Genomic DNA, 25,649 nt, shown 5'->3' on the forward strand with positions numbered 1-25,649 from the left:
GCAATGGAGTGTGGCAACTAGGGGATTTTCACAGTAACTGCATTGCAATGTTAATGTAAGCCTACGTGTAACACTAATAAATAAACTTTATAAGTATCAATGAGCAGGTGCAATAAAAATTTAAAACTAGCTGAACTGCTGTGGTACTGCTAGGAATGGTACAATGCTTGCATTTTAACAGCTAGCTGACCAGGCCTGACCTTGACAAGGAGATTCAAGTAGATCCTCACAGGTGAATTATTGTTAATGTTAGACACTTCAAAGTGAGAACTGCCACCTGACTGTGCTAGTCAAGTTATATCTAAATCAGAAAAGACAACAGAAATTGCTTTTTCTTTCCCCCAAATATTTGTCAGTTCAGAGAGTCACTTTAGATAAGGGTACCTCATTGGTGCATGCAAGACTTTTACAAAATGTTTAAAGTCAGAAAGAGATTGGATCCCATTTTTATTTTAGGTTGAGTACGTGGAGATTGAAAAATTTTAACTCCACTTCAATGCTGTCTCCATCTCTGCCTCCCCATCACCTGCTACCTTGCAGGGGACTGCTGAATGGGCCATCAAAACTACCCATTGTAAAACAATTAGCTGGTTTGCAATAATTATGGGGGCATTGCCCACTGTGGGTGGGAACCCGATCGAGGCCAGCAGCCCAAGTCAAGCGAATCCTGATTTTGGCTAATGTCCCATTCTGTAAGGCACTGGGATTCCCACTGGCCATCTCTCAAAGCTGCAGAATCCCACCCAATATCCACTGGATTGATTTCCCTCCAGAAAACCCATCAACTCAACACAAACCACAGTTCATGCTCAATCAAGAAAAGGTTCATTTGCTGTAGCCACCCAGGCTACCAGCCAAAGTTTATTCTTTGCAGATCACCCAGTCACATGTGCGCTGTCTAAACCAAGTCCACAGCTCTTTATCTGATGATTCAGTCCAGAGTATTTCCTGGTCAGTTTTTAAGCAGTGCTGGCTTGCCACTTGCCTTCCACTCTCAGGGTCATGGCTAAGAGACAGGTGCCAAGTCCATCTCGGCCAAAATGGGCATCAAATCCACGCTGTTATTCTGAGCCACATGCTAACCATCTGACCAAGTGAGCTAACCAGCCTCCCTCTCTTGTTCTATTTGTTCAATAACAAGCCTAACTTACGGTGTGCGGTTTTCCGAGTGCAAAACTGTTGGATCCGCAACACTACTTCAATACTCAGACTCAGATTGCCCCCAGCACTAAGGCTCAATGGGTAACATTTGTGTTAAGTCATAAACTGTGGGTTCATGCCCTATACCAGGGACCCAAGTACAACATTTAAATCAACACTCTATCCAAAACAGAAAATGCTGGAAAATCTCTGGCAGCATCTGTATGCAGAGAAAAGAGTTGACGTTTCAGGTCCAGGTGACCTTTTGTCAAAGCAGGTCCTGATTCTGTATTGAAGTAGTGCTGCATTGCCAAGTTATCATATTTCAGTTGTGATGTTAAATCGAGATCTGGTCTGCCCTCTCGTGTTGACAGAGCAGACCCCTTTACAAAATGGAGAAGGGCATTTCCTCCAGTATCTCGGCTACTATTCATTCCTCAATCAAATCATTAAGACATATCTGGTCATTGATTACGTTGTTTGTTTGTGGTGCACACAAGTTGGGTTTACCAATTCATCACAGTGACTTTCATATATTTTATTGAATGCAATGGAACATCACAGGGTCAAGACAGGCACTATATGAACGAGAGTTTGTTCATCCTCTTTCCTTATGGTGGCTCAAATATACTAGCAGCACATCAAATTACACCTTTTGTAAAAGATACTTGGCACCAATGGCAGAAGATATCATCTCTCAAGCTGCACACTCACTGCTAGAATCAATCACGTAGAAATTTGACGGAAAGAATCTTCCTCTGGTGCGAATATTACAATGGCTGAGCTTGCAACGACACCAACACAGTGGACAACGCCACTGAGAAGTCTCAGTCAGCTGATCAGGGGTGAGATGGAAATGCAGCTGAAACAGCAGAATGCTCAGAGAAATGAGATGCATTGATTTTGTCAGGACCATTTTGCTGCAGTGCTTCACTTTCACCACAAAGTGGTACCGTGGAGCAACAGATAGTAATGACCACACACACACAGATCAAACCCAGCTCGGTGACACAATAACGTACTGCATTCTTTCCAATCTGAAATGTTGCCTTTCAGCACACGTTAGGGCAGTCAACCAGCATCAGGCAAAAAAATGGTACAGTTTGGGAATATTTAACTCCGGATTACTGAAAATTTTGAACATTTATAAAAAGGTAGTGAAACCAACAAAATTTACTCAAATTTAGACAAATTAAGCACACAGGCCAAGGAATGGTTGATGGGTTCAGTGGTCAATTGAGGCCCATTGTTTTCTATATTCAGGTTTTAAGCATTGGCACATTTAATAATAGCCAAAGCCAAAAGGCACTCATTATCTAAACTCTACTCAGCAACACTTGTCGAACAAATCTGTTTAGCAGGCAGCACGTAGCACTGTCTGAAATCAATTTGCAACATCTAAAGTTGAGTGTAATGCAACAGATACAAGATCGTCAGTATTTACATTGAGAATTCTGTGCACACGCTTGTTGTTTTCCATAACTGCTGCCTGTCCCACTGCAAGGATATCGATGCCAAGTTCAAATCGTGATTAAAAATCCCGGCCACAGTGCCAGCTGAAGGAGAGGGCCACCTTTCCCCTTCTGTCCACCCCTGCATCCCTCCCTGTCCCAGCTACATCCACCACCCTAAATGGACAGCGTACTGAAGACAAAGGTCGTACGATACTGTGAACTGGCAGTCTTCATTTGTCCTTGTTGGCAAGTTTGATTTTGATGAGGTGCCTCATGTAAACTGCTGTGGCGATGCTGGAGAAGATGATGAATGCAAAGCTGGTGACCACAGACCAGGTGCAGTCCCTGTGAAAGACCTGGAAGAAGTGCCGCCTGTGTTTGTAATCCAACTGGATAGCCTCCAATTGGGCCAGCGTGCACAGCACCATGAAGACGTGGAAAATCTGGTGCCCTTGGAGGAAGATGTCACACTTTCCCAAGAACCACTTTTCTGGGTGGGGGTAAGAGAAGAAATGAGCACTTATGAGGAAGAAGATGATCTGGCCTGCATGGTACCAAATGGTGGAGTCAGTGCAACCAGTGGAATGGCAATTGTACATACGATGTACCACTGGGCTAATGTCCAGCATGTAGGCCAGCCCTGCTGGCACTATCTGGTAGAGCTTGCGTGTCCTGGGATGCAGTACTTTGGCATTGGACTTTGAGTAGCAGCACCCCACGCAGGACATCCAAGCCAACATGGTAGACATTGGAAGGTAGAATGTTTTGATGATGTGGTACCACTCCTCTTCAACAGAATAGTAGTAATGAACCAGTGCACTACCATACTGATAGACGGCCACGCCAACATAGTCCATGAAAAAGAAGGAGTAGTGGGCAAATTCTGAGCGAGAGTGTAAGAGATGGGCTAGAGAGCTAAAAGTTAAGTAAGTGAAGGCAGACAGGAAGAGAATCAACAGTGGCAGTGCGTGGGGATCAGATAAAAAGGCCACCGTCTCAGAGAGCTCCTGAAGTTTGAGGAGGATGACTAGCGCAGCAATCAGGTGGGTCCAAACATTGACAGACTCATTATGCCGTTGGAACAGGGTGAAGAAGTAGTAACGCCAGCTCTGCTCCACAGGCCGGTAGCCTGAGTAGATGTAGGGTTCCCGGAAGATCTGCGGCACTTCATAATCCTTCACTGTGCACGGCAAGCTGGGAATGGACTGTTCCACCAAGCTCGGGATCTGACGTATCTGCTGGATGTTGATGAAGAGTCTGCCAATCTGTTCCATCACAACTGTTGCCATGGTAACACCGGGGTGGTTACAAGTTCTGGTACCTATAAAGCAATTTTAAACAAAGAAAATCCAGTTAATAGGATAAGCGAGGAATGTCGTCAAGGCAACTCAAAATTTGAAAAAAAGACCAACACCAATCCCAGAATAATCAAGATGCCGCCATCCCCCCCTTCAACAGCCTGGGGTATCACAGCTTGGTGTGGTTCCTGCTCTACCCAAGACCGCAAGAAACTGCAAAAACGTTGTGACTGTAGCCCAATCCATCATGCAAACCACCTATCGATCGTCTACACCTCCCACTGCCTTGGCAAAGCGGCCGACATAATTAAGGACCCCATGCACCCTGGACATTCTCTCTTCCACCTTCTTTCTTTGGGAAAAAAGATACAAAAGTCTGAGGTCACGTACCGACCAACTCAAGATCAGCTTCTTCCCTGCTACTGTCAGACTTTTAAATGGACTTGCCTTGTATTAAGTTGATCTTTCTCTACACCTTAGCTAGGGCTGTAACACTACATTCTGCACCCTTTTGTTTCCTTCTCTAAAAACCAATCTGTGTAGCAAACTCCATAAGACAGCAATCGCAAAGAGAATGGAGAGAATGTGGAACTCACTACAACAGGGGAGTTGTTAAGGCAAATAGCATAGAAACAATTAAGGGCAACCTAAATAAAGTACATGAAGGGAAAAAGGAAGGAGGCTACGCAGTGACAAGGGAAGATAAGAGTAGACACGAGTGGTGTACTGTCAGTGTGAAATGGCTGGGCCAAATGTCCAGTTTCTGTACTGTATGTTGCTTTAAGCAATTCCGTTTAAGTGTTGACGCATCAGATTGGAGAAAGAATCACTGCTGTCAGTTACTTAACAGGAACTCTCCATCAGGGGTCCTTTAAAAAAAAGTTACCAATCACGGGACCAAGAGAAAATGCTGGAAAATCTCAGCAGGTTCGGCAGCATCCGTAAGGAGAGAAAAACAGCTGACATTGAGTCCAGATGACTCTTTGTCAAAGCTCTTTTCTTTCCTTACAGATGCTGCCAGAGATTTTCCAGCATTTTCTCTTTTGGCTTTAGATTCCAGAATCTGCAGTAAGCCATGGGATGTTGCCTCAAGTTGCAGGGACAGAAAAATGGAAACATGGAGTTGGTTTTAAAGTTGAATCTAAGAGAGGGCTACAGATGGTTTGAAATTCTTAAGATATTTTGCAGCTGTGATGGTTTCAGTGTTCTAAAATGTTAGAAATCCCACCCCCCACCCACCCCGGGCCAGAAACTGCACACAATACAGCATCCTCCCCACCCCAACTCCTCAAGTGCACAGCCCCAGAAATCTACTTCCCTCAAGACGTTGGAAGTCCAAATTTCCATGTCAACACAGGATGTTCAGTGGAGGGCTCCTTTTGAAGATTAATCAGTTACAGCAACAACACTAACATCCCTTCTCTGTGTTTGTTTTCTGTCAGCCTGTTTGAAGCAGATTCTGGATGACACCGTATATAACCCCTGGCTGAAGTGACTGAATCCAGGTCTCTGCAAAGCCAAAAATCATCAGATCCATCTCAAGGAATGGATCATCACAATGCGCACACGAGGTCATTCTGCTTCCTCACACATTAACCCTTTCAAACCAATATCCATATTTAGATTAGCATTCACTATTTAAACACAAAAAGGAATATAATTCTTTGTGACTGCCATTATAATGAAACTATCTATATGCACTTGGAGAATATACTCTCTAAAGAAAAGGCTGGGGGGTGGATTTACAGAAACAAGATCTGAACACGTAACAGGCAAAAGGCCCCAAGTTTAAATGTTTCTACATCAAGTCTGTTTGCACAGAGTCACAATTCATATCCGACTGGGAAAACAGCTCAGAACTACGCTAACTTGGCAAACGCAAGACTAATATGGAAAGTAGACAAATAGCATATTTGGGCAAAAGCAACCACTTTTCATTCTTTGGGTCTGAGGCAGTGTTGTGTGTGTGTGGGGGGTAGAAGAAGTGTGGAGGGAGTTCTGCACTGCAGTAAAGAATGTTTGATAGCAGTGTAGGGCAGTGGTGAGCAACTTGCAGCCCATGAGGGGGCCACATTGGGCCCATCAGGGCTCCGAGTGCTGCCCACGAGACATTTTGTTGATGGTTACCCAAACACAAAGCTGCCACATTCCACCGATTTCTGTCCAATTAGTTTTTCTCCTTCCAGTATGACTGAAATGATATGTAATAAAGCAAGGGCACGTGAAATGGGATGTGTACTGATTGCACACAACATTGAGAGCTGTGCACTCCCTGTGCCCAATCATGCGCAAATATTTATTTTGCTTTTACAATTTGAAGTTGATTAAGTTCTAATAACTTAATCATTAAGCATTTTCAATAGCTTATGAAATATTCAGCCTGTATTAAATTAATTTAATCTTATACATGGGGTCATGGTTAATGAACCAGCCCAATTTCAAGCTTGCAGCTCACTGAGATGAAGGAGGGCCACTCATGCAGCCCACTCACTAGCCTAGGTTGCCCACTGCTGGTGTAGAGGGAATTCTACTCTATCAAGACAATGCTTTACTTGCTCTGGGAATATTTGATGGCAGTGTAGATGGGGTTTTACTTTAAAATAACAAGCAAACTTTCATTCCACGTGGTCAACGTACCCCCAAAGTGTTTGTCAATTAAACTTATTCAGACAAACAAACATTCTAAGTGAACAGTAATGCTCTTGATGGTGGAGTGTTTCGTCAGCACATCAGAACTCTCCTGATCTTAAAGACCCCAAAAATGTACGGTGTGGTACAGGGTAGGCACCACCGTTTTAATTTGGACATATACACACATGCCAATGCCTCTTGCATATCCAACAGTAGACAAAGATGTAACTGAGGTCAGTTTTAAGTAGTTTGCTTCTTCTGAAGCAGACGCAAAGGGAAAAAGTGCCCCATTGTGTTCCCAAAGTGGTTGGGGTGAATTTTTTTTTTTACAATGAAAGGTTGCAGGTGGAGGAAAAGGAGAGAGAGAACTGGAGACAAAAAAAAACAAGAAATATTCAGTCACTAAGAGAAGTCTTGTGGTGAAGTTGAAAACACATCAAAACATCCACACCGGAAGCATGGTCAAGCTGACAATTACACATAATCGAGCCAAGCTGGCAGCGAAACCAACTTTAGATCAATGGATTGTTATTAAAGGAACAGAATTTGATCTCTCCCCTACCTGTGGGTCTTATAGAATCACGGAATCCATGCAGTGCAGGAGGACATTCAGCCCAACAAGTCTGCACCGATTCTGACACTATCTTACCCAGGCTCTCTCCGTCACGGATCCCCATAACCCCACACATTTCCCACAGCTAATCCATCTAGCCTGAACATCTTTGAACTGTGGGAGGAAACCAGAGCACCCAGAGAAAATCCACGCAGACATAGAGAACATATAAACTCCACACACAATCACTGAGGCCAGAATTGAACCTGGATCCCTGGTGCTGTGCGGCAGCAGTGCTAACCACTGTGCCACTTGTAGGAAGGGGGTGACCGCTAAATGTTTCAGGTGACTTTTGCACCTTGCTCCTGCATGCCCCAACCTCTCTGCAACTTCATGCTTGGTTGGACAAGGCCTAGGCCTGCATGCTGCACCTTGCCTAAATTGAGAATTTTAGACCACTTAAATACTGCTTCACACCCAGATTTAATTTTCAGGTTGGCAGGATGAGTTCAGGGGAGACCTCAAAAATGTGCTGTGTTCAGGCCCTGGCAGAAATGTTGGAGAGGCATGGCACAGGGTAGGCACCACCTTTTTAACTTGGGTGCATCCACCCACAGCAGTCCACTCCCAGCAGCTCCTTTTTAATCCCACATCCTCCCCTCTGGGTTTTCCCTCCCCACCCTGAGACTCCCACATTTTCTGCTTCTTCACACATTAACCCTTTCAAACCAATATCTATTGATGAATGCAAGTTAGCTGCCAAGTTTCTAAGATTACTACATTTCAGTGGCTGTCCCAAAGCACAGCCAGTGATCGTAATGCAAGCCTTTTTTTTCAGAAAAGAGGGGCAAAAAAAAAAAAAAACAGGCAACTGAGCCAAGGCTAAAGTCTACTTTGCAAAATTCTTCTCTGACCATCACAGGCAACTGAGAAGGAGATCATTAAGGCTTAGCATCTCATCAAAACAGTATTGCTGCTATTCACTGGTGCTAGCTAATAAACTTGAAGTTTTAAAAAAAAAGACAATGACAAGAGTCACCCATTTGTCAAAATCCTGACCTGAGTTAGGACAGATATGCAATGATAGTGCCTATTATCAAACACCCCCAGCTACAAAGGAACAAGCCGAATTGGCTCTGCAATGCAACTGAAACCTTACTGCCTCTGCAATTCACCTGCATTTGTCACATTTGCACCTCATCCTGTCCTTGCATCTTTGCCAAGAGGTCTGCCTGAAAAAAGGGCAGGAATAAAATAGTGTCCTCAGTGAACTGGGGCTCTTGTCTTGAAGAACCATGCTTCAACTGATGGAAGTTTTGAAAGTTACGAACTAGTTCAAAAAGGTAGCTGCAGAAGAGTTTGCTTGAAAGGAAACCAAAGCCAGGGGTCATAAATACATGATAGTCATGAATTAATCCACTAAGAGATTCAGAAGAAACTTTGTTAGAATATGGAACTTGCGACTACAAATGGTTGCGATGAATAAAATAAATGCATTCAACGTGAAGCTAGATGAACACAAGGAGATAGGAACAGAAAGTTATGTTAGTAAGAATGAAATGAAGTGTATAAGGAAGAATCATGTGTGCGCATAAATACCAACACGGACGAATTGGATGAATGGCCTATTTCTATGCTGCACATTTTATCCAACTTGTATTTGGTATTATTGGCAGTTTGCTTCTTTGAACGGGGAGGATGGAGCTCCATGGGCAAGGTACGATAATATTTCCTGCCTCTGGAGTTGGCAGCCTGCCTCAGTTCAATGAAGATATGGCCTACACAGGCATCTGTGTAACAAGGCAGGTTTTCAGACAGTCACATCAGCAGAATGCTTGGTTTCCACCCACGGCAAAGTCCTAGCCCTACAGTTCACCAATGCTGCCACTCAATGACAAGCCTCACTGATCTCAGGCAATTTAAAAAAAATTAAAAAGTAGAACCGACAAGGTGGTTATCTCTGGGCTACTGCCTGAACCGAGTGCAGACGGGCGTAAGGTTGATAAGATTAAGGAAGTGAATGGGTGGCTCAGGGATTGGTGTGGGAGGAATGCGTTTGAATTTATGGGGCACTGGCATCAGTATTGGGGTAGGTGGGACCTGTTCGGGCGGGATGGGGTTGGTCTGAACCGTGCTGGGACCAAAGTCCTGGCGAATCGTGTAAATAGGACTGTAGACAGGGCTTTAAACTAATTGGGGGGGGGGGGGGGGGGGGGGGGAGAAGAGAGAGAGAGAGAGAGAGAGAGAGAGAGAGAGAGAGAGAGAGAGAGAAGAAAGTAGGTGACATTACAGGGTCTAAAGTTAAGGAGAGGGTACAGGTAAGGGAAGAGGCCGAGGATGTCCCAATAATAAAGGGAGTAGGGGGCGTGAATATGGTTGGTAGCGTTCTGGCAAATAGGGTACAGACGAAGGCTGGGATGAAAGCGCTTTATCTGAATGCACGAAGCATTCGGAATAAAGTGGATGAGCTGGTGGCGCAGATCAGCACAAATGGATATGATCTGGTGGCCATTACAGAGACGTGGCTGCAGGGTGACAGGGACTGGGAGCTGAATGTACAGGGCTATCAAGTGTTTAGGAAGGATAGGCAGGAGGAAAAAGGGGGCGGGGGGCATAGCTCTGCTGATTAAGGATAGCATCACGGTGGTAGCAAGGGATGATATTGGAGCCAAGGAGCAGAGGGTGGAATTGTTGTGGGTGGAGATTAGGAACAGCAAAGGGAGGAAGACGCTGGTGGGTGTCGTCTATAGGCCCCCGAATAATGATCTGGAGGTGGGGCGGGCTGTTAACACGCAAATAAGTGCGGCGTGCAGGAATGGGACGGCGATAATTATGGGGGATTTCAATCTACATATTGATTGGTCGACCCATGTTGGACGCGGTGGGCTCGAGGAGGAGTTCTTGGAATGCTGCCGGGATAGTTTCCTCGAACAGTGTGTGTTGGAGCTGACGAGGGAGCGAGCTATCTTGGATCTGGTGCTATGTAATGAGGCGGGTAGAATTAGGGACCTTGTGGTGAAGGATCCTCTTGGGGAGAGTGATCATTGTATGGTGGAGTTTCTGATGCAGATGGAGGAGGAGAAAGTGGGTTCCTGGACACGCGTCCTCTGTTTGAACAGAGGGGAGTACGGTAGGATGAGAAAAGAATTGGCGAATGTTGACTGGGGGAGCGTGTTGGAAGGTAGGTCTGCTGGGGAGCAGTGGAGGATCTTTAAGGAGATCTTTCTTGGTGCTCAGCAGAAATTTATTCCGATGGTCAAAAAGGATCGTAGGAGGAGAGATAATCAGCCGTGGATAACGAAGGAGGTGAAGGAAAGTGTTAAATTAAAAGCGGATGCGTTTAAAGTAGCTAAGAGTAGTGGGCGAGAAGAGGAATGGGAGAGGTTTAAATGTCAACAAAGATTGACAAAGAAGTTGATAAAGAAGGGTAGGAGAAACTATGAAGCTGGGCTTGCACTTAATATAAAAAAGGATAGCAAGAGTTTTTATAAATATATAAAAAGGAAGAGGCTGGCTAGGGTGAACGTTGGACCCTTAGAGGATGAGAGAGGGGACTTCATGGTAGGGGATGGGGAAATGGCTGAGGTCTTGAATAACTTTTTTGTTTTGGTCTTCACGGAGGAGGACGTGAATAATTTGCCGGGTGGTAGCGATGGAAAGGTGGTAGGACTGGAGGGTCTCAATGACATTATTGTTACTAGAGAGGCGGTGCTTGGCAGACTGGAGGGACTGATTGTGGACAAGTCCCCAGGACCAGATGGAATGCATCCCAGGGCTCTGAAAGAAATGGCAGAGGTGATAGTGGTTATTTTGGTGGTTATTTTCCAAACGTCGCTGGATTCCGGGGAAGTGCCGGAAGATTGGAAAACGGCTAATGTTATGCCGTTGTTTAAGAAGGGCGGTAGGCAAAAGGCAGGGAATTATAGGCCGGTTAGTTTAACGTCTGTTGTAGGTAAAATGTTAGAATCCGTCATCAAGGAGGAAATAGCGAGGCATCTTGAGGGGAATTGCTTGATAGAGCAGACACAGCACGGTTTCGTTAAGGGGAAGTCGTGTCTGACTAATTTATTGGAGTTCTATGAGGATGTGTCTAGGGCGGTGGATAGAGGAGAGCCGGTGGATGTGGTCTTTCTTGATTTTCAGAAGGCGTTTGACAAGGTACCTCACAAGAGGTTATTGCAGAAGGTAAGGGGGCATGGAGTTGGGAGTAGGGTATTAGCGTGGATAGAGGATTGGTTGTCAAATAGGAGGCAGAGAGTGGGGGTTAATGGGTGCTATTCGGATTGGCAGTTGGTGACTAGTGGAGTGCCCCAGGGGTCGGTGCTGGGGCCTCAGCTATTTACCATTTATATAGATGATCTGGAGGAGGGAACCGAGTGTATGGTGTCGAAATTTGCTGATGACACCAAGATTGGTGGAATGGCAAATTGCACGGAGGGTGTGGAGAGTCTGCAGAAGGATCTAGATAGGCTGGGCGAATGGGCCAGGAACTGGCAAATGGAATTTAATGTTGGCAAGTGCAAGGTGGTCCACTTTGGTAGGAATAATGGTAGGAAGGACTATTACTTACGTGGCGAAAAACTGCAGCAGGCGACGGTGCAGAGGGACCTCGGGGTCCTTGTGCATGAGTCGCAAAAACCCAGCCTGCAGGTGCAGCAGGTGGTCAGGAAGGCTAATGGGATGCTGGCCTTCATAGCGAGGGGGATTGAATATAAAAGTAGGGAGGTCTTGCTGCAGCTGTATAGGGCATTGGTGAGGCCGCGGCTGGAGTACTGTGTGCAGTTTTGGTTGCCGCACTTACGCAAGGATATTTTGGCCTTGGGGGAAGTGCAGAGGAGGTTTACTAGGTTGATACCAGAGTTGAGCTGAGGAGAGGCTGAATAAACTAGGCTTGTACTCGTTAGAGTTTAGAAAAATGAGGGGAGATCTCATTGAGACATATAAGATGATGAATGGGATGGATAGGATAGAGGTGGAGAGACTCTTCCTGCTCAGAAACGACAGTAGGACTAGAGGGCACAGCCTCAAGATAAAGGTGGGGGGGGGGGGGGGGTTTAGAATGGAGTTGAGGAGGAACTTCTTCACTCAAAGGGGGTGAATCTCTGGAATTCTCTGCCCATTGAAGTGGTGGAGGCTGCCTCGCTAAATATTTTTAAGACGTGGGTTGATGGGTTTTTGATAAGCGAGGGGATTAAGGGTTATGGGGAGAAGGCGGGAATGTGGAACTGAGCCACGACAGATCAGCCATGATCTTATTGAATGGCGGGGCAGGCTCGAAGGCCTACTCCTGCTCCTATTTCTTATGTTCTTATGTTCTATTCACTTTAGACCAAATTGTCCATGGCAAAATCGGTAGCACCCCCAGAGTTTTACAGCCAGAGTTCAAGTCCCCACTTCAGAGACTGGAGCACACAGAGGGATGCTCCAGTGCACCAATAAACCACTCACAAATGCTAAACTTAGGCCATGTGCCATTTGAAATAGGTGGAAATTCCACTAGTCAAGAGTTCTCCCCAGTGTCCTGGTCAATACTTATCCTTCAAATCAACACCTAAAGCAGATCATCTGAGGTTTTATTTTGTTAATTGTAGGAGCTGGATGTGTATTAATTTGCTGTCATGTTTTGTATATTACAACAATGACTAAATAATGTTTCATTGGCTGTAAAGTGCTTTGGGGTGTCATGAAAGACACGGCAAAAATATCAAATGTAAACTTTCCTTAACTCAGGTTTGCTAATGCTTAGCGACACCAAATCAAATGTGCAGCACTCCAGCCACATCACACACACACATCACTGAAGGTTTACTAATGGGTTCAATAGTTGAGATTGGTATAATTTGGAAAGAATCAAAAAGGAGAAACACATGAGCTGTAGTCACAGACACTGGTAGGCAAATGTAGTTTAAATTAACTGCAAACTGCGTCCTTAGTAATTATCAGTACACCAATTTATTTGCCTCTACACAAGAGCAGGCAACCTGTCTGACAATGGAAATGCTGGTATGTCTGACTGGAGCCTATTACAATGTTAGTCTCTGCAGATATTGAGATTATACATCCAAAACATTCAAATGATTTTTTAAAGTTATAATCCCCAGATAATTAAGAGGGGACGATTTTCTTCATGTCCCTTTTCAACTCCTCTACTAAAGGCACTGTCTAGTACTAAATTTAACTCCATCTCTCCACATGAAAGCCTGCTGGACAAGCTCAGAATGGTAGTGGTGGATGGGTGGATGCTCAGTCCTGAGCCAAATTATGAACAGAAGCATGTTGCAGCATAGGGGAAGGAGTGTGGTAGCCAAAGAGAGAGAATTGCAATCAAAGACAGGAACATGGGGTAGGATTTTCCAGCCATGCTTACCCCCAAAACTGAAAAATCCCATTGAAGGCCAACGGACCTTTGCATGACCTCCCCTGGCTACGATTCCCGTGGTGAGCAGAACAGGAAAATCCCCCCCCCCCCGCCCCAGTCTTTTTTCACTATCTCCAGTACATAGTACGAAACCAGAATGGGACACGTTCCATAGCTAATTAATTGGCACGGACAGGGCATAAATTCAAAAATATATATCTTTATGCAAAAATGCACAAGGTAATTTTTAAATTTTGCTTCATTATTCAGTTTAACCAACGTCAGAATACACTGGCACAAAAGAAACAACTTGCAATTCAAAGCAGATCAGATTCAAATGGAGTTCATGCAGGAGAATGATGAAAGAATACACAATCAAAAGAAGTGCTTAATATTTTCTATCAAATTCACAAAACCGTTTACTTAAGTAAATGCCCTGGCTATAAACAGATATGCAAATAATTGTTTACTGAAGGCTACATATACTTTCATCTATGTTCATTAAATGAAAATGCACTCTGTACCTAACTCAGCTTTAAAACACAGCACACAGCTAGCAATTTGCATCAGGTCTCCTGCGTATCGTCCAGATGCCAATTCTCTTACACTTATCAAATAGTATTGCACAGGAGGCAGACATTCACCCAATGAGTCCAGGCTGATCCTTTCCAAGAGCAAATCAGCTCATCCCACTTCCCTGCTCTCACCCCATCCCCATGCAATCATTTTCTCCCTCAAGTTTCCAAAGATGTGGGGGTTAGGTTGATTAGCCATGCTAAATTGCCCCTTAGCGTCAGGGGCATTAGTATTGTAAATTCATGGGGTTACAGGGACAGGGCATGGGCGGAATTGTCAGTGCAGGCTTGATGGGCCGAATGGCCTCCTTCTGCATTGTAGGGTTACTACGATCCTAAGTATTTATTCAATTTCCTTTTGAAGGAAACTACTGGAATCTGTATTTGTGATCCTGTTGGCTAATGCACTTAAATCCTAACCACTCACTACATAGAAGTTTTTCCTCACATTACCTCTGGTTCTCTTCTCAAACCCTTTAATACTGGTAACTGGAGGACACAATCTACAGCCATTTGAAGCAGTTTCCCTTAATTTCCTCTATTCTCCATTAGAGCCTGTGCTTCTTTATCTTGCACTCAAATTTTCTTCTTAAAACTCCATATTTTGAATTTCACTGTAGTATCTGACTCAGTTATTCTGAAACTTTATCAATCTTTAACTAAAGATTTTCATTTCTAACATCAAGTTTCATGCCACATTCATGCCCTTGTAGCCCGAGCTACCCAGGTCCAGTTACCTAATCTGCCATTTAATATATATATTGTCTCTGCACCTCACAAAATCGTCTAATGGTGTTGCAATGGAAAGGAACCTTCTAAAAAAAAACTAGCATTAAGGCTAAGAAGTAGCTGCATTTGCTCAAATGGTTATATGCTTTATTTATCATTAATAAAAATGGGAATAAAGTAATCTTTCCACAAGAGGAATTGGGTAGTTCTGGGGAGGGGGTATGTGTGTGTATAAAGGATAAAGAGGGAGGGAAAGAGAAGAGAGCGGGAAGAGTGAAAGTATGTTACTCCCCATGGTTCAGCCAGCCATGTTACCCCTGAATTACAAGCTAGAGCCAGGCTGCTCAGGTGCTTATAGTCAAAGATCCAGGGCATTCAGATTGGACATAATGTAGGCCTCATTTTGCACAAAATTCTCAGCAAATTGTGTAATGCTATGATACTGACCACCGTGCAACACAATAAATTCTGAAAGAAAGAGGAGGAAGGGTGGGTAACAAATCTGAAAATACAGAATATTTGTTGAACCCATCTTAAGTGTTCTGAACCTCATTTATATATACTGTAAAACAAAATAATTGCAAATCTTCAACCTAAGATTTGATTGATTAAAATACAAAAATGAAAAAGAGACTAATGTGTACAGTTCTGGTTGCCACACTACCAGAAGGATGGAGAGACTTTGAAGAGGGTACAGAAAAGATTTACCAGGATGTTGCTTGGTTTTGAGGGTATCAGCTATGAGGAGAGATGGGACAAAACTGGTTTGTTTTCACTTGAATGTCAGCAACTGAGGAGGGATCCAATAGAAGTTTACAAAATGGACAGTCAGAATATTTTTCCCAGGGTAGAAATGTCAACTACTAGAGAAATAAGTTTAAGGTAAAGGGGGGGACGTTTAAAGGAGACGTAGCTTTTTTTTTGTCCTTACGTAGGAGGATGGTAAGTGCCTGGAATGCACTGCCAGAGATGGTGGTAGAAGCAGACACGATAGTAACATTTAAGAGACATCTTGATAAATATACAAATAAGCAGGGAATAGAGTGATTATGGACCACGTAGAAGCAAAAGGTCTTTAGTTTAGGAGGGATTCATATGTCAACACAGGCTTAGTAGGCCGAAGAGTCTGTTCCCATTTGTACTGTTCTTTGTACGTGAAAACTTCCAGTGCTAGTTAAGATCAAATGTTCACACAAAGGACCTTGACACATGCTGGGGAAATTAGAGAAGATAACGTTCACATACTTGTACATGTAAACATTCAAGTAAAGGACTTAAATTTTAAGTGAGTTTAAACTCCCCTCCAACCTTTGGATTCTTTACACTTCTGCACTAATGAGACAGCTTCCCCCTGATGTTTGTATAATAAACGTTGCCTGTCTCTCCCTCCCTCAGCCAATTCATTCCCCCAAGAGACCAGTCTTTAACCATGCACCTAGACTGCATCCATTTTATTTCATCACAACGTGAGGAACATGATGGGGCAGACTGGCCAGAGTCATTGGGAATGTAGAAAGAATCTTGGCCAATTCTTTTTTCCCTACTTAGTCAAGAGACGCAGAGGGCCAACTTTAGTGTCCAGAATCCCTTCTCATCTGAGATGATCAAATGCAAAAGGCCTTACCAAACTTGGTCGTCTGATGAACTGGTGTAACACACCAGGATGATTAATATCAGTTATATGCAAACCAGATTAGATGAGGCGATGGGGGGGCGGGGGGGGAATAGAAAAGTTCCAAATGACAAAGAAATTAAAAGTTTTTTTAAAAAAAGAGATGAAGGAAGTGGCAGGAGAGGAAATTCCCATACTGTTCAGTCAGCCACCCATTTCTTAAAAGGGAAGCGACATCCACTTCAGTCCATTTTAGTTTAATCCCCCAGAAAGTAAAGCACTATCCTCTTCACCCCACCACAACTTCCAACTCTACACTGTACGACTAACACTCGTGTCCATGAAATCCACAAACATAAAATTCTCATCCTCCCTCAAGGTCCTACTGGAGTGCTCAAACAAAAAGCAGCAGCTCTCTCATTGGCAAGTTAGGTGCATTGCCCCTTAGTGTGTCCTAAGATGTGCAGGTTGGATAGATTAGCCATGGATAGACTGCCCCTTAGTGCCCAAATGTATAGGCATGGTAAAACTGCCTTCGTGTCTTAAAGTATATAGGTTGAATGGATTAGCCATGGTAAAATTGGCCCTTAGTGTCCCAAGATGTGTAGGTCAGATGGATTAGTCATGGTAAATATGTGGGGTTACAGGGATAAGGCAGAGGAAAACAACCTGGGTAAGAGTCTGTGGGTGAGTCGGTGTAGATTTGCTAGGCCGAAAGGCTTCTCCTGCATCGTAAGGATTTTACAATTTAGTCATCTGTCTCAATGCTGTTTGCACACACATCTGGCTAACACGTTTCCTGTATTATAGAGTGCCTAGACTTCAATGAGAAGTAGCTTATTGTCTATAATGTAAACACAGCGCAAGTTATTTCAACTCTGGTCAGCATTTCTAGAAGTTTCAGCAAGATTCGACCCCACCCAGTCCAAAAGATATAAAATATTCCAAAGGAAGTAACAAGCTGTGAAAATGCCCCAATGGATTTTCTCCGACCGGGTGAGGGGGGTTTAATCGCGGAGCTCAGTCATTCTGGGAGCCTGTGGGGACTACCCGAGTCTCCCACTGACATGGTGATAGACCCAAACATTTAACGCTTCCAAGGAAACAACTCATCCATTAAGCTAATGTTTGTGAATGGATGAGACGAGCGTCGCGACACCCAGTTAATGTCAATTACCAGGCAGAGAATTAACAATTTCCACTACCCTGACACTCACCGATTTATTGGGAACCTTAGCACTTTCCAAGCGCAGAGTTGGGTCTGAACATCACCCTCCGGAAAGCCGCCACCGCCAGTGTCTCCGAAAATACATTCACCTACAATTTAGCCAGAAAAAAAAAGCCAATGAAATTACGAGTGTTAATTACAGATGTAACTGACACCCTTGTAATAAATAAACAGGGGGAACATTGCAGAGCTTTCCCCTCTATTGTAGGTTAAACTTTTCAATGCAGATTTTAAACAAACATCTAATTGTCGAACGCCACCGGTACCGTTCAGGGCGTCTCCAGCGCGTACCTCGGCCTGGATGCTGCTCCACTGGCGACTTCCCCGCCGCTTGATACACTGTATCCCCACCCCCTTCCCAGTCTGATACACCGCGTTCCAAATCCCTGCCAATCAATGCGATCTGTCAATCAACCGCCCCGCCGAGGCCAATCAGCCCACCGTCCCTTGCGTCATCCCACCAATCAGCTCGGCCCTGCTAGGGCTGGCCCCGCCCAGTCATCTTCGTCCCACGTGGGTGTCACTGTTGCACAGCAAAACAAGGGAACGCAGCGCTGGACACAAGGGCGGGGCGTGGGGGGATTTGTCTGCGTGTGGCAAAAGTTATTCCCTTTATTGAATCGACACTTTTCCCCACCACTCCCTGAACTCGATTAATGTGTAACCAGCTCTACCCTGGAGGTACCAGTTATTGATAAGCCAACCCTCTCATGAGCAAGTTAACACTGTCGCTGGACAGACACAGCAAAAAGGCCAAAGTGCCCAGCAAAGGCTAGTGTATCCAGGAATTTATTTACTTACGAGTGTCACCAGTACAACACTGCAATTAAGTTCATATGAAAATCCCGTCGTCGCCGAATTTTGGCGTCTGTTCAGGTACACTGAGGGAGAATTTAGCAGGGTGGTTGCATCTCATCAGCATATCTTTTGGACTGTGGGAGGAAACCCACACAGACATAGGGAGAATGTGCAGATTCCATACAAACGGTGATCCAAGTCAGGAATCGAACCTGGATCCCTGGCACTACAAGGCAGCAGTGCTAACCACTGTGTCAACCATAGCACTCTTTGTCACTGGATTTACCTTTTGGCTAATATCAAGCATCAGATCAGGCCCAAGACGGGGTGCAATGCCTCATCTTGTCAGCTTGGATATTGTCTGGCTCCCTTGTGGGGACCTTGAATTGGATTCAATTGGATTTTGAAGTTGGTTTTTGGAACAAGCAAGGAATGGATTTGGCTTGCCTGGTCCATTCTGAGCATTGGCTTTGTAATGTTATGGATGGGGCAAAAAATATCTTTAAAAAATGGCCAAAGGTAATTTTGTCCCAGCATAGATTAGTGCACTCAGGAGAGGAATAATACCGCAGATGGATCATCTCATCCATTTTATAACTAATGTGAGACTCGCTGTGAGACGGCTGCAAAGTGAGGGGTGCTATCTTTTTGGGTAAAGTGATATTGAGACATCTACTGGAATTTTGCGACATTGCTTGCTGAGACTTGTAAGATCCCGCCTGAGGCCAATGGAGAATGCTGTTCTGCAAGCCTCGCCCACCCCAAAATTAGGACAGGCATGCCGGTAAAATTCCAGCCATCATCTGCCGTCTTGGGGAAAGTCCCCATCGTACTGTTTCAAAAGAAAGCTGAAATAATAACAGAAAATGTTAGCTGTGTATGACAAAAAGAGATGATTTGAACGTTACCTCTGCTGTTTGTGGGAATATGGTCATCTTCTGTGTTAATTACATTGCACAAGTGACTACACTTCAAAAATACTTGACAGTAAAGCACTTTGGGACATTCTGAGGTTGCAAAAGGTATATAAATGTAAACTTATTAGCTCATTGGAATCACAGGATTATTTTAAGCAATTGTGTGTGGAAATCCCATCTATGTATTTGATATAGTCCCAGGTGTGCACTCCTGCGATCACTTGCAAGTGCTGAGGTATTCCTGGACCCATTGTATTTATTGAGATGTCCTTGAATTCCCCATAATTATGGTTCAATTTTGCGGATTCCCACCTCACTCTTTGGCCATGCTTTTGGTCACCTATTCTAATATCTCCTCAAAGCAACATATTGCAGTTTTTGAAAATATGAAATTAAAAGGGAAAACATGATAACATTCCTATGATGCAACTTGGGATGTTTTCCTTTGTTAAAGATGCAATATAAATGCAAATTGTTTTGGTTGTAATGACTGAAACACTTCCAAGATCCCTTGTACAGAATCTGAAGGACAACAAGAAGAAAGAAAAAAAAATGGAACTAATGAAAGAGCAAACCTGAAACACAGATACCTGGAATGACAGATTGTCCTGTGAGGAAAGGTTGGTCACGCCATGCTTGTATCTGCTGGAGTTTAGAAAAGTAACAGGTAACTCTGATCCTGAGGGTCTTGACAGGGTGGATGTGGAAAGGATGTTTCCTCCTGTGGGAGAACCTAAAAATAGGGGGTGCTGAAGGATCATCAATTTGGTCAAATAGACACTTCAATCTGTCCAAAACTTGTTGGTGCGAGAGGTTGTCCCTAACCAAATGTTGCAGACTGGCATATTCCAAAGCGCAGCATTACTTGCTGAGCAATACACTAAAGCTTGGGGCAGCCACTGTAGAGGCGCAATGATAAGAGGTCGCTATCTAAGATTAGTATACTGAGGGGAGTGGAATTGTATAGAATCTCCTCAGGCTGTACGACACTCTTTGAATGTATACAGTGAATATTGCGCATATCACAATTGTATTGAAGCACCTCAGAGTGCAACTTGATCTATACAAACAATTTAAATACCTTTGTAGCATTTGTAATGACCATTTTGAAATGTTTCTTTGACTGCATTGAAGCACCTCAGTGTGCAAGATGATATATGCAGAAAACCTGAATATTATTGCACTTTTGTGTGATTTCCTTTCTAAAAGGTTTTTCTAAATTCTTTTATGGGATGAAGATGTCATCGGCAAGGTTTGTCCATCCCTTGAATTGGGTTTCTTGCTAGACCATTTCAGAGGGCAGTTAAGAGTCAACCACATTGCAATGGATCTGGAGTCATATGTAGGCCAGACCAAGTAAGAACGACAGATTTCCTACCCAAAAGGACATTTCATGGTCACCATTAGACTTTTAATTCTGGATTTTTATTTATTCAAATTCCACCATCTGCTGTCGTGGGATTTGAACATGGGTCCCCAGAGCATTGACCTGGATTTCTGGATTACTAGTCCAGTGACAATACTACCATCTCCCCATATAACTGTAATGTTCTTTCGGATAGTTAATGAATGAAGTATATTTTTGCAAAAAAAATTTAGAGTTAGAGGTCACATTAATAATAAGAGGTCATCCATTTAAGACAGAGATGAGTAATATTTTTCTCTCGTGAGTCTCTGGAACTCTTCCTCTAAAGGTGGCGAAAACAGTTTTTGAGTGTTTTTAAAGTGGAGCTGGATAGATTAAAACAACAAAGAAAATTACAGCACAGGAACAGGCCCTTTGGCCCTCCAAGCCCTCACCGACCATACTGCCTGACTTAATTAAAACCCCTACCTTTCTGGGGACCATATCCCTCTATTCCCATCCTTTTCAGGTATTTGTCAAGACTCCGCTTAAAAGTCACTACCATATCTGCCTCCACGATCTCCCCCGGCAGTGAGTTCCAGGCACCCATCACCCTCTGCCTCATACATCTCCTTTAAACCTTGCCCCTCACACCTTAAATCTGTCCCCCTAGTAATTGACTCTTCCACTCTGGGAAAAAGCTACTGACAATCTACTCTGTCCATACCCCTCATAATCTTGTAGACTTCTAAACGGTCACCCCTCAATCTTCGTCATTCCAGTGAGAACAAACCAAGTTTCTCCAATCTCTCCTCATAGTTAATGCCCTCCATACATGGTAACATCCTGGTAAAGCTTTTCTGTACCTTCTCCAAAGCCTCCATATCCTTCTGGTAGTGCAGCGACCAGATTTGAACACTATATTCCAAGTGTGGCCTAAGTAAGGTTCTATAAAGCTGCAACATGACTTGCCAATTTTTAAACTCAATGCCCTGGCTGATGAAGACAAACATGCCGTATGCCTTCTTGACTACCTTCTCCACCTGCGTTGCCACTTTTAGTGACTTGTGTACCTGGACACTCAGATCCCTTTGCCTATGAATACTCTTAAGGGTTCTGCAATTTACTGTATATTTCCTACCTGTATTAGACCTTCCAAAATTACCTCACATTTGTCCAGATTAAACTCCAACTGCCATCTCTCCGTCCAAGTCTCCAACTGATCTATATCCTGCTGTATCCTCTGATTATCCTCATTGCTATCCGCAAATCCACCAACCTTTGCGTCGTCCTCAAACATACTAATCAAACCAGTTACATTTTCCTCCAAATCAGTTATATATATTACAAACAGCAAAGATCTCATCATTGATCCTTGAGGAACGCCACTTGTCATGGATTCTTGATAAGTAAGGTGAAAGATTAGCGGGGTAGGCAGGAATGGAGGCCTGAGATTACAACCAGATGAGCCATGATCTTTTTGAATGGCGGAGCAGACTCAAGGCACTGAGTGGCCTCCTCCTGCTCCTAATTTGTACCTCGTATGTTTGGGCCTGTCTTTTTTTCAGATGTTGACAGACCTGTTTTACAGCATGTTTTGTTACTTATCTTTTAATGACTCTGTCGTGAACAGTGTTCTTTGTGAATAGTGTTCTCTTTAGAAGAAGAAAAATTATTACTACATTGCAGCAGAGGTAAACATGTTAATAAATGTGGAAATCAGATGGAACAAAAATGCATGCATTAATATAGTGCCTTATTTAATCTCAGAATATTCTAAAACATTACAGATTAAATGAAAGAAAGGACTTGTATTCTCCAGTGTTTTTCACAATCTAGGCAGCATGTCACAGACAATTAAATACTTTTGAAATGCAGTCATTGTTGTGATGTAGGGAATTTGGCAACAATTTGCATACACCAAGATCCCACAAACAGATATGTGATAAAGCCGAGATCGTCTATTTTGAAGAATAAATCTTTGCTGAGGTACTCCAGTACCTTCAGAGATTAATATCTATTACTGAGCTCAGTGTGATTTCAGTATGTATGAAAAAGGGACAGTGAAAATGGCATTTTCTAGACAGAACCTAGGCTTTAGAACTCCCCCACTAAATTATCGCGTTTCACTGTCCACCTCGAATCCTTCAAAAACCTCCTTAAAACTTCCCTTTTATGCCCAGACTTTAAAAACAACTCCTCTGTTTCCTGTCCAGTGTCCACTGTCCTCCCCCTTTAATGGGACATGGGATGTTTGTCACTTGAAAGCTGCTGTACAAAATGCTCAGTATTGCTGGGTATAGTTTTAAAATTAGGAGTAAGATAAACAAAAGTGAATACGAGGCAAGGCAAATCTTCACACGCAGGTTTAAGGGAATGTGGAATTCACTGGCCCAGGGATCATAAATTGCAAATCAAGTAGAGGCGCTTAAAGGAGAACCTTGCATTTGAAGAGCACCTTTCACATCCTCAGATCATCCTAAAGTGATTTACAATCTCTGCAGTACTTTTAAAATGCAGTCACTGTTGCATGTAGGAAACATGGTAGCCAATTTGCATGCAACAAGTTGTATGAAAAAACATAATTTGTTCATTTGGTGTTAACAAAGATTGCAGAATAAATTTTTGCTTTCATCTGAGCAGACATCTGAATGGCAGCAGTGCAGCACTCTCTCAGTTTTACACTGATACTGTCAGATTTTTTTCTGTAGTTTCTAGAGTGAGGATTGAAACTTGTGCTCTCCTGTTTCAGAGGTGACAATGCTACCAGTGAGTTAAGATAGATAGACAGATACTATCTATTTATTATCTTTATTAGTGTAACAAGTAGGCTTACATTAACACTGCAGTGAAGTTACTGTGAAAATCCTCTAGTCGCCACACTCTGCCATCTGTTTGGGTACACTGAGGGAGAATTTAGCATGGCCAGTACACCTAATCAGCACGTCTTTTGGACTTTGGGAGGAAACTGAAGCACCCGGAGGAAACACGCGCAGATTAGGAGGAGAACATGCAGACTCCACACAGACAGTGACTCAAGCCAGGAATCAAACCCAGGTCCCTGGCGCTGTGAGGCAGTTGTGCTAACCACTGTGCCATAGGAGTAGGTGTGGAATTGGGATGAAGAAAATTCGCGATATGACAGAGTAAGGTGAATGAGTTCAATGTCTTAACCTTCTTCCTGCATTCATGACTTAGGAATAATGAATAATTAGTGTCAAAGTCACAAGCAGATTATGGTGAAGATCACTATCTGATCATCTCTCAACTCCCGATCAACTTCATTGCTGACAGTGCAAGATAAGTAATTAAGATAATCAGAGTTGGAAATTGATATTAATTTTAAGTCCAAGCAAAACTGTAAATTTATTAGTGACATTACACTGTTCTTCACTCTGTTTCCTTTCCACTGACAAGAAAGGAATACTCTAGAGTTCTGAATATGTTTCTGATTTGTCCAGATGTTCCAACTGGAGTAAAATATACATGAACATACCTTCAATCTTAAGATTTAGAGTGACCTTCCAGATTGTGGGTTAGACATGACCCTCTGAGTCACTAGGTCAAGGCTTCAAGACTCCCTTCAGAACTTGAGCACAAAATCTAGACTGGTTCTCCCAGTGCGTTCCTGATGCCTCGTCTGCCTCCCCAGGTGGATATAAAAGGTATCATGGCACTATTTCGCAAAAGAGCATAGCAGTTCTCTCCAGTTTTCTGGGCCAATATTTATCCCTCAACAAACATCATTAAAATAGTTTATCCAAATCATTATCCTGAATTTTCCAGCTGTTCACGCACTCTCACTGTTGGTTTCCCAGAGGCGCGAGGTGACTTCAATGAGAGTTCCCATTGACAGTAGGGGTGAGGGGCTGCCAGTGAACAGCGTGCTGCCTCCCGCTGCTGAGAAACATGCAGTGGGTGGCTGGAGAATCCCACACATTATCACATTGTTGATATTGAGATCCTGCTGTGCACAAACAGACTGCCATGGTTCCTACGTTATAAGACCCTTGTCAGGCCCCACTTGGAGTACTGTGCGCAGTTCTGGTCACCTCACTACAGGAAGGATGTAGAAGCTATTGAGAGGGTGCAGAGGAGATTTACAAGGATGTTGCCTGGATTGGGAGGCATGCCTTATGAAGATAGGTTGAGGGAGCTAGGTCTCTTCTCCCTGGAGAGACGAAAGTTGAGATGCGGCCTGATAGAAGTTTATAACATGTTGAGAGGAATAGATGGAGTGGATTCTCGGAGGTTATTTCCCAGGGCTGAAATGGTCGCTATGAGAGGACACAGGTTTAAGGTGCTGAGGAGCAAGTACAGAGGAGATGTTAGGGGTAAGTTTTTCACTCAGAGGGTGGTGAGTGAGTGGAATCGGCTGCCTTTGGTGGTGGTAGAGGCGAACTCGCTGGGGTCTTTTAAGAGACTTCTGGATGAATACATGGGACTTAATGGGATTGGGAGTTACAGGTAGTTCTATGGCCTGGTAGGTATGGATATGATCGGCGCAACTTGTGGGCCGAAGGGCCTGTTTGTGCTGTAGTGTTCTATGTTCTATGTTATAACAGTCACACTCCCAGAAAGTACTTAACGTGCTGTGAAGCACTTTGGGATGTCTAAAGATTCTGAAAGATGCCATAGAAAACAAGTCCTTCTTTCGAACATGCCATAGTAATAACATCACACTGTTTGGTATCATTTAGAAATGGAAGCAATTAAAGTATAATAGTAAATACTTCTTGTCATATTTCAGTGCCAATCCATTCCATCCCATGGCATAATTTAATACTTCCCAATTACACAGGCGTCTTTCATTATTTCACTGAATCTCAATGACCAGCTTGACAATTCCCTGAGGGAAAGGAAACTAAATCGGCCAACTCCTCCTGTCACACAGCCATGTAAATGGAGTAATGAGCTTTCCAAGAATCCCCAAATAGAAATCTTAACAAAACATCATTCTTCTCCAATTCCAGCCCAGACACACAAAATTTTCCCTGTAAATTTCATGGTA

General features: G+C 43.6%; 1 protein-coding gene across 3 annotated transcripts; it reads right to left on the reverse strand.

The window, feature by feature from the left end:
• Positions 1–1,635: 1,635 nt before the first annotated feature.
• On the reverse strand, positions 1,636–17,930 carry paqr7b (progestin and adipoQ receptor family member VII, b). Of its 3 annotated transcripts, none has more exons than XM_080211494.1 (3): positions 17,870–17,930; positions 17,568–17,667; positions 1,636–3,915 (listed from the first exon to the last, which is right to left on the reverse strand). In XM_080211494.1, the coding sequence occupies exon 3, from the start codon at positions 3,881–3,883 to the stop codon at positions 2,825–2,827; it is 1,059 nt and encodes a 352-aa protein (XP_080067620.1). In that variant the 5' UTR covers positions 3,884–3,915; positions 17,568–17,667; positions 17,870–17,930; the 3' UTR covers positions 1,636–2,824. The 3 variants fall into 3 exon arrangements, with proteins under 3 accessions (XP_080067620.1, XP_080067619.1, XP_080067621.1); XM_080211493.1 differs by having other exon boundaries at positions 17,845–17,927; XM_080211495.1 differs by lacking the exon at positions 17,870–17,930 and adding an exon at positions 17,819–17,841.
• Between the last annotated feature and the right edge of the window lie 7,719 nt (positions 17,931–25,649).

This window comes from Carcharhinus amblyrhynchos, chromosome 24 (assembly GCF_965287045.1).
Source record: "Carcharhinus amblyrhynchos chromosome 24, sCarAmb.v2.hapA, whole genome shotgun sequence".
Taxonomy (NCBI): Eukaryota; Metazoa; Chordata; class Chondrichthyes; order Carcharhiniformes; family Carcharhinidae; genus Carcharhinus; species Carcharhinus amblyrhynchos.